Here is a 10,155-nt window from a genome sequence, read left to right as displayed (position 1 = left end):
AACACGGTATGCACTCTCTGATAAGTGGTTATTAGCTCAGAAGTTTGGAATACAGGAAAAACAACCCAAAAACCACAAGGAACTCAAGAAGAAGGAAGACCAAAAGGTGAACATTTCATTCCTTCTTAAAAGAGGGAACCAAATACCCATGGAAGGATTTGCAGAGATTAACTATGGAGCAGAGACTAAAGGAAGCGCAAGCCAGCCTAAATATAGCTATCTCCTGAGAGGCTCTGGACAGTACCTGACTAATACAGATGTAGAGGCTCACAGCCATCCATTGAACTGAGTACAGGGTCCCTAGTGAAGGAGTTAGAGAAAGGACCAATGGAGCTGAGGGGTTTGCAACCCCTTAGGACGAACAACAATATGAACTAACTAGTACCCTCCGAGCTCCCAGGGTCTCAATCACCAACCAAGGACTGCACATGGAGGGGTCTGATTGTTCTGGCAGCATGTGTATAGTAGAGGATTGCAAATTCGATCATCAATAGGAGGAGAGGATCTCGGCCCTGTGAAGGTTCTGTGCCCCAATGTAGGGGAATGCCAGGTCCAATAAGTGGGAGAGGGTGGGGTGGCAGGCATGGGGAGGGCGGAGGCAACAGGGGTTTGTTTTTGTTGTTTTTGTTTGTTTCTTTGTTTCTTGGAGGGGAAACTGGGAAAGGAGAAATTTACATGTAAATAAAGAAAATATCTAATAAAAAATTTAAACTGAATATACAATTAGTGTATAAACATAAGAGACTGAATGGCCAAAATCACCTCAAAGGGAAAAAAAATAGAACATAGAACATTGCAACACTGAGAACTCATACTTCCTGGTTTCAAAGCTTACTACGCAGTTCAAGTGATAAGGACGTGGTCCCACTACAGAGAGAAACACAAATAAATGAAAGAAAACTAAAAGTCCAGTTTGATGCTTCTAGTTACTGGCTTTTCATCCAGGATGCCAAGAGACCACTGAGAAACAGCTATGTACTATGTATGACACTGGGGACTTTCTCACATGTTAACTCATGTTCACAGCATTTTTATAAGGTAAACTTGCTGATGTCGTTGTGTTTAGGAGTCCATTATATTTAAAATGTATAAAGAACTCTTTAAGTAGATGCTACTAAGAACTCAGAATTGTGGCTCAGTAGAATGTTTGACTAGCACCCACAAGGTCCTCACTTCTTTTCCTGACACTACAAAAAAGAAAGAGAGAGAGAGGCAAACAAACAAAAATGCTACTGAGACAACTGGATATTGATACACAAAATAATATTTTCCTCTTTGTTATACTACATCTCAGAATTACCTGCAAATAGGTCACTAATCTAAGCTGAACTGTAAGGATTATAAAATGCTTTAAAGAATATATATATATATACTCCCATGATCTTAAGGAAAGACTCCCAAAATAAAACACAAAAACGCATGAGCAAAACATAAAAAAATTGGTCACTAGATCAGAAAACAAACCACATCTTGTGTGATAGCCTTCCAATTCCAAAAAATGTTTACACACAACAAGTGCCACATCGTAGATTGTAATGTGCCATCACATCATTAACTCAGTCTAGCTGTGTTGTGGTATGATTTTAGAGAGGTCAATAATTTCTATGGACATAAGCTCCTTGAGACAGTTTTTGTTTTATATAGGAAAATGAGTTATCTGACATGGTGTAGTAATGTCTTTAGTAACATAATAAATAAAGCACCTAGTAAATTCACTAATGATGACAGTGAACACAACTCTATATCTGAGATAAGAATGCTTTATCAGCCCCGAGTGTAGTGGTGCACGCCTTTAATCCCAGCAATCTGGAAGCAGAGGCAGGCGAACCTCCAAATTTGAGATCAGCCTTGTCTACAGAGAGTTCCACGATAGCCAGGGTTACACAGAGAAACCCTGTCTCAAAAAAAAAAAAAAAAGAAAAAAGAAAAATGAAAAAAGAAAAAAAGAAAGGAAGAGAAAGAAGAAAACAAAAACCCCCAAACAAACAAACAACAAACGAAAAGAATCCACTGTAATAAACCTACCACTCAACGTGACTGGATCCCCCAGGGAATGGTGTAAAACTGAGGGCTTATCTTTGGTGAGTACTCAGCAGAGAACTAAGCCAAGCCAACCTCAATAAGAAAAAGCCCATGACCCTGAGGCCATACACATACATGCTTTACTCTGACTATAGCTGCTATTGTATTTATGAACCTACTGGATGAGAATTGGAGTAAACAAGAGGAGAAATTGACAATTGTAATGGGAAGACATCACTTTGTCCAGCTGATTTCTGAAAACCTCCACGGTAAATGCTGTGAGGTAATTTCGTCAAGTTTCTCATTGAGAAGAAGAGACAGTTTGCTACCTGCTGACATAGAAAGCTAATATCCCCCATTCAGCGCCCTCTCTGCTGAGTAGAGACAATTTCTCTCTTTCCCACCTCTCTTTCTCTGTCTCTCCCGCTTTTCCTCTCTCTCACCCTCTCTTGGTCAATCTGTCTCTCTAGCATCCCAACTTGCCCTTATTGAACATCTAGGATATTCACTGCTCTGTGTGTGTGTGTGTGTGTGTGTGTGTGTGTGTGTGTGTGTGTGTGTGTGTGAATGCACTCGTGAGTGCAGTGTCTGCCAAAGCCAATAGAAGCCAAAAGGTCCCTTGTAGCTGGATTGTGAGCCACCCAACAGGAATGCTAAAAAACAATCTGAGTTCTCTGGAAGAACAGCAGGAGCTCTTAACTGCTGAGCTCTCTCTCCAGCACACATTCATTAATTACCTCTTAGCAGGAGCTACTCAACATTATCTCCCCAGTGTTATAAGTAAGATGAAAATAGACTACAGAATGTGCAACTCTGTATCCCATATAATCTCTACTCTGGTAGACCTATTTTACTAGAGTATTTCATGACCATAAGTTCAAGTAAGAGATACAAGAACTTTATAATACATGAAGCTAATTTAAACAGTGGTATTTATGATCAGGGATAATATTAATTTTTTGAAACATAATTTACAATGTTTGCAAATATTTTTAAACATTAATTACTTAAATATCATTGTGAAAAATTTAAATGTCTCCCTTTTGTTTGGTATTATTGTGTATTTTAAACATATTTAATAAACCTGAAACAAAAATTATCAAAATATCCAAGATAATGGATATCTTAGTAGACTGAGAAGAGAGGTAACATGTTACATACAGTAGTTCTGGATCATGATCTACCTCTTAAGATGGTAACAAGCTTAAAATTTGTCACGTTAAGCATTGTAGCTTACAAAATCTTTTATGTGTAGCAAAATTTACTTAAAGAAATTTTTAGAGATTAGATATACTTATATAAGACAGCTTAATTTATTATTTCTAGTTACATAATTAAAATAAAGATTTTTAGGAGGAAGTACCAGCTTTAGTTTCTGTTTCATGGTTATTATGGATCTGTTGTAAGCCAGGAATTGGTCTTGTTGTCAAATACCAAACAGCATGTAGGACATCTGTGGCATGCACACGATTGTGATCTGAAATTAACAAAATACTTTATTATAGCATCGTTCTGTTTAGGTTTGGGATAAGACATTTGAAAGTGAAAATTTTTTTCTAGCTAAACTATACCCTAACAAGTAAGGTATTTCCCACAATTTCATTTTAAGTTATTCTGATATATTAAAAGATATTCTTTTATAAGATTTCAAAGAAAATACAAAAACATAATAAAGGTCAAAAGAATACCCAGTGGAGACAAAGATAATTGAAAAGTATTGAAAAAATATTGATATTTCTATGTGTTGATTTTATAATGTTGGTGTCTGGATTATGGAGACAAATATAGACTTGTTTGGGGAACAGGAAAGACGACCAGTGGGTGAGATCATATCCTGTGTCAGAATGAAGATCTGAATTCAGATTCCTGTACCGAAGTGAAAAGCTGGGCATAATTGTATGTACAATGCAATCCCAGTTCTTGGTAGGGGTGGTGGGGGATGGGGAAACAAAGAAGGGGAGCTGAGACAAGAGAATAAATGGAGCTTCCCTGTCTCCAGCATAGACACAGGTTCAATAAGAGACTCTGTTTCAAAGAGCAGGATACAGAGGGCACCCAAAGTTATCCTCAGTCTCTCTGTGTGTACAAGTGTGTGCACCTGTACACACACACACACACATACACACACACACACACACACATAAACATTTTGCTCATCGAAGAGTCATATATTCTATATACCTATGTTTTTGGCAAAAAAAAAAGTGAGAAATACTAATTTCTCATAAATGGAAATAAAACCTTGTCACACTTTAAATTATAAAGCAGTATTATTATGCTAATTTAGGGATAATTTACTCTGTATGTGTTCATATGGGAGAAACTACAGAAAGGACTAACACATAAAAAAAACATATATTTCATATTAGAAATTCAAATTATATTCAGTACAGAAAATTAAAAATCATTCCAAATATCAGTAAGAAATCTAAAATAGAAAATTGTGTGTAAGTTTTAAATATTTTTAAATGAAACTTTTTCTGAAATAGTTTATTTAACATTCATAAATACTTAAAAACATAAGGAACACAAGTAAGTGATATACAATATATATACATATACACATACATACACTGAGCTTGTTCAGTCAGTAAAGTGTTTCTTTATAACCACAAAAACTTGAATCTGAGCCCTAGAACTCAGATTTAAAAAGAAAAGGCCAGGCCTAGTGGTGTATACTTGCAAACCCAATGCTGGGGCAGACAGAGAAAGAAAAGTCCTTGGGACTGGCTAGCTAGCCTGGCCTACTTGTTGAGATCCAGGAAAAAGTAGACCTCAGTTAATTTGTCCTACATCTGCATGTGCACACCTGCAACACAAGTGCATGTACACACACATGCATGCACAAATACATACATACAAAAGGAGAGGCACTATACAGTATTTAGGTGAAGAAAATTACTTATAAAGACTGATATTATGATCCACTTTATAAAAAGATTAATAAGGAAGGTTTAGGAGCATATATCAAAATTAACAAGTCAGTTAACACCAGGTAACAGGATATAAATATTCTTTTAAAATAACTATTTGAAAATTTCTTAAATGTGTATTTATAAAAATATTTCAGGGTTTATCTGAAGAGAAAAACAAGTTATTAGAACTTAACCAGGTATGCCAATACTCACATGGAATATCTCGGTAGCCATTTTCTAATGCACAAAAATAATTCATAAATTCTTGAGTGGGAATTTTAAATGTCTCCAATAGACCAGTATCTTGAAATAAAGTATACATAACCTAAGTATAAAATAAAGTGAACTTTATTTAAAAGTCAGAATGTCTCTCTGTAGCTCAGTTTGTGATATATTTAGAAATATGACCATGCATATATTTTATTTTTCTCATAGTACTGGGATTGAACTCCAGGCCTCCCATATGTTAGATAAGAACTATTCTTAAATTATGAGTCCTTCTTGGTTTTTAGGGTAGAGTCTCTTTAAGTTGTCTAGGCTGACCTTGAACTTGACATCCTCCTGCCTCAGCTTCTCAAATAACTGGGATTACAGACTGTGGCATTAAGCCCATCATATTGATTTTATTTATGTTTGGGAGGAGGGCATGTGTGCAGATTCCTGTGGCGTTCAGAAAAAGTTGCTGAATTCCCTAGGGCTGATGTTACAGGAACTTTTGAGTCATTTGACATATGGGCACTGGGATCCAAACTCAGGTCCTCTGGAAAAGCAGGAAGTACTCATAATTCCTGAGCCATCTCTCCAAATCTCTCAGTACATTTCTTTAAGTTTGTTTATTATTATCACCTTAAATCCTATGAAAACCCAAGAAATTTTATTACACATGTCCTAATTTAAATGTTTTCTTCATTTTCCTTTAGCTTTTTATTACAAATTTACTGAAAGACATTGAAAACTTTATAAGTGTTTTAAAAAACAAGTCTGAAAAAAAATGTATTCATCATATTTTTTGGCCCTAAAGAATTCAAGGGACAGACTTTCTATTCCTGCTACACTAAGTATCCCTTTATGTTTTATATTTTGTAGATAAGATATTAAAGGAGTTAATGAGAATCATATTTTAACTTTTATTTGTCATCTTGGAGGTTTACCACTGAATGAGTTTACCCTATCTACTTCTGAACTCTGGCTGGCTGGTTCAAACTCTTCTCCAAGCTGAATGACTCAATCTGGCTTCTCTCAACTTCTCATTGAATTACTCTGCTTGGCCTCAAACTAACTCCGGCAATATGTTCTAGTCTTTTGGCTCCTTCTTATTCTCTGGCCTCAGTTGCCTCACTGACCTACATTTAACTACATGAACTCACAAGAAAACTACACTGTAATGCACTCACTAGAATGCATTCAGTGCACTGCACTCACTACACCCACTGCACTCTACTCAGTACACAATACTAAGTACACTGCACTATGCTCCCAACACCACACTCACTGCACTGGGCTCACTGCATTGTGTTCACTACACTGCACTTACTGCACTACACTCACTGCATTGCACTGTGCTCACTGCACTCACTACATGCACTGCCAACTCACTGATGCAGTGACTGACCTGCATCAAACACAACTCCACTCAACTGAACTGAACTCAACTTCCAACTCACTGATAACTTCACTGTCCCAGCACTGTTCAGTTTTTCTCCTGAGAGTTGGGCATATCCCATCTCTGACTCATTCTGTCAAGTTTTCTCTGATTTATCACTTTGTCTGCCCCTCAATTAGACATCACTGTTTGGGATTAAAGATATATTCTAAAGACATGTCTGCATTCCAGCCAGATCACACAGACCTAGAAGGTCGTTGGATGTGATCAGAGCAGCCATGTTGCAGGATTAAAACTGCTTTATATGGAAGGTCAATTTTTATACAGAATGATTAGGTAAAACTCTGACTCTTGGTCCATTTATGAAATGAACTATTCACCCAAGCTCTAGGTAGGAAAGGTAAAAAAATAATATTCACATTTTAGTAATTAGAACTAAATCATCTTTCAGGTCCTTTCGAATCTCAAGAGTAAAGAAAAAGTAAATCTTTATTACTATGTTAGCAAGCTTAAATCTCATTAATATACTCAAATTAATGATTTTCACATATATTTATATATGACAAATACATTTTATATACCAAAAATAGCATAGAATATATAACACATGTGTATCATGTACATTTAACTATATGTTTTGAAGGCTACTTAAAAGATAAATTTATTGACAATGCCATTTCTAAACTTGTAATTAAACCAGTAAAATTATTTAGATTTTGCTTCTATCAATATCTGAAAAATATTGTAATAAAGTAGAGATAGGAAGACAAACCTGACTGAGAATCCTTCCTGATTTTTCTCCCATCTTTTCTACAAGCTCAAAAATCTGAAAATTCCAGTTGCTCATCTTTTCTATTAATGAATCATAATCTTCTACTAACATTGGGTCCAGTAACACTTCCTGGTCAATCTGAACAAAGGAGAAAAAAATAACTTTATCTTTTACAGATATTTGTTTTTCAGTGAACTTAATCCATATATTTTCTTCAAACCAATATATTATCATTTTAATATATAGTCAGTATAACAGTATTTTTTTTAAAAATCAGTATTATATGTTATGTGTGAGCATACCTATTTTTAAATCCATATCTAAATGAGAATACCTAAGACTGAATATTGACAATAGTTATCCATCATTTCTGTAGTGGTTTTCTCAAATAGTCTTTCATCTTGCCTTCTATTTCTTCTCTTTGTTAAATGCCATTTCAAGACTTTAAACACATCTTCTTAGCATCAGGAGGGTAATGATATATTCATTATCATATATATCATTAACATATTATATAATTAAGCTTATTTTCAAATGACTATGTAAATCTAAAATCCATTATTTTCATTTTAGACATTATATGTACCAAAAAGTAAGAAAAAAAAAAAACCCTAGTCTCATAACAGTGGTACTTCTTACTAGAATAGTATCCCCAAATATGTAAATAGAATTTTATCCTATAAATTTCAATACTGAACTTGAGGAAAAAATGGTACTACTAGAAGTAATCATTCTTTTTTTAGTATTTGGTGTGTGTGCATTCACGCATATGACAGTGTGACTGTGAAAGTCAAAAGATAATTTTTCAAAGTTATAGTTCTCTCCTTTCACCATGTGGATTCAGGATCGAACTCAGATCATCAGGTTTGCCAGCAAGCAGCTTTACCAACTGAGCCAATTTGCTAGCCCATGTAAATAATTATTCTCTCCACTTTTAAATAACTATGTACATGTCTCTGCATTTTAAAAATATAACAAAGAGGGATGGAGAGATGGCTCAGCGAGTAAGAGCACTGACTGTTCTTCCAAAGGTCCTGAGTTCAAATCCCAGCAACCACATGGTGGCTCACAACCACTTGTAATGAGATCTGATGCCCTCTTCTGGTGCGTTTGAAGATAGCTGCAGTGTACTTAGATATAATAATAAATAAATCATTAAAATATATATATATAACTAAGAAATAACAGAATGAAATATTTCTACTATAAGATTAAATAAATTTTTCGTAAAAAGTAAATTTTCTTGTTCACAAGTAATTGGCTTAGAACTGTTACTCATAAACCAAGCATTATTCCATTAATTGTGACTTCTCAGTAAAAAAATAAATTCATTATATAGATAATTATATACTGTTTAAAAATAATGAAGCCAGTACTAACTCATGTCACATTTCACTTTAACATAATGATATTGAAAATATCTTTTACATTTGGTTGGTGTGCTTCTTCCATTAGATGATTATCACCTTCGAAAAATAATTCCCTGCAGTCTTTCTTCACTGTCTCTTCTTCTTGAGTTTCCACAATGTTCAATCGTTCTTTTGAGGAAACACTGCTGTCTTCTTCACCTTTCAAAAATATATATAAGAATAAATAGAAATAAAATGTGCCTTAAATATGTAGCTTTATTACAAAACCTGGTCACTGATGTGAAACTATTCTGAGAGGTGAGCCATACTCCAGGTGAAAGCATTTATTCACACCACAGAGTCTAACTTGCTGACTCTTGTACAGGGGTTTTACACTCAGACAACAAAAACACTTCACATTTACTCACTGATGACAGAAAGGGGTTGCTATCTTTATAAAAGTGAGAAACAAAAAGGGACATTCGCTATCAATATATTCAATCGCTATCAATATGGATATATTCGATATCAACTTCTTGCCAATTTGGTATAAACAATCTTCATATGAGATTATAAAACAAAAATTAAATTCATGATTATATGTGAACACAATTAAGAAATATGTAAAGTTTCAACCACAAAATGACAAATTCTGAGTTATTTCTGTTTGATTAATAATATTCTTTTTTATCAAGTTACATGGAAAAGCAGACTAACACCAGTAGCCAAATAGTATTTATTCACATGTTTTAAATATTTTTGTCTTATTTATAATATCCTAAACAGGTAATTTTCCTGTGAGAGATTCATACACTAGTAAGCAACAAGAATAAATGTAATTATTTACAATGTGGGTGAGTTCATAAACACAAAAATGATCAATGAAGAAAGGCAGGGAGAAAGTTTATACCCTGTTATTCACCTTACAAAATTCTTTTTAAAAGTCTCAAAACTGTTATTTCACCCAGTGAGCTGGCTATGCCTGTCACACAGCCTGGCAACCTAGTTCAGTCCCTGGAACCCAAGTAAAGATGGAAAGAGGGAACCGACTCAACACGCTGTCTGATGCCCACATGCACACCATGGTATGAAGGTCCCCCCACCCTCCACCTGCCATCATTAACAAACATACAATACATTGAAAAGTTTTCATGATATGCATGAGTGGTATACACGAGCACTGAAAGACAGGGAAGTCATTTACCTTAGGGGTACAGCTGCAAGGGTGCATAAAGGGAAATTTTAAGATAACATTTAGTTTCTAGATCTGGATACAGATTGTACAATGTATAAAAAAATTCATCAAGCTTTAAACTTGTGTTCTGTATGCTCTTCAATAAGTAGGATTTTAAAACTTTTGTTCTGTTATTTACTGAGATGGCATCTCACTAAATTGTGCAGTCTCCCCTCAACTACCAATCCCCTCACCTCATCCACACTATAGGCCTGGCTAATTTTTTAAAAATAAACCTAATTTTTTTTGTGTTTTTTTTG

The 10,155-nt window shown here is 34.8% G+C and overlaps 1 protein-coding gene across 1 annotated transcript in view; it reads right to left on the bottom strand.

The window, feature by feature from the left end:
* Window positions 1-10,155, bottom strand: part of Pde3b (phosphodiesterase 3B) — a 153,024-nt gene that overhangs the window by 17,687 nt on the left and 125,182 nt on the right. The window contains exons 8-11 of the mRNA XM_031387966.1: window positions 8,741-8,880; window positions 7,313-7,450; window positions 5,151-5,262; window positions 3,386-3,499 (exon numbers count right to left, since the gene is read on the bottom strand). Coding sequence (XP_031243826.1) covers window positions 3,386-3,499; window positions 5,151-5,262; window positions 7,313-7,450; window positions 8,741-8,880 — 504 coding nt within the window. The remainder of the gene's footprint in view (window positions 1-3,385; window positions 3,500-5,150; window positions 5,263-7,312; window positions 7,451-8,740; window positions 8,881-10,155) is intronic.

Source organism: Mastomys coucha, unplaced genomic scaffold (assembly GCF_008632895.1).
Source record: "Mastomys coucha isolate ucsf_1 unplaced genomic scaffold, UCSF_Mcou_1 pScaffold21, whole genome shotgun sequence".
NCBI classification, from domain to species: Eukaryota; Metazoa; Chordata; class Mammalia; order Rodentia; family Muridae; genus Mastomys; species Mastomys coucha.
This window is presented reverse-complemented; position numbering and strand designations above follow the sequence as displayed.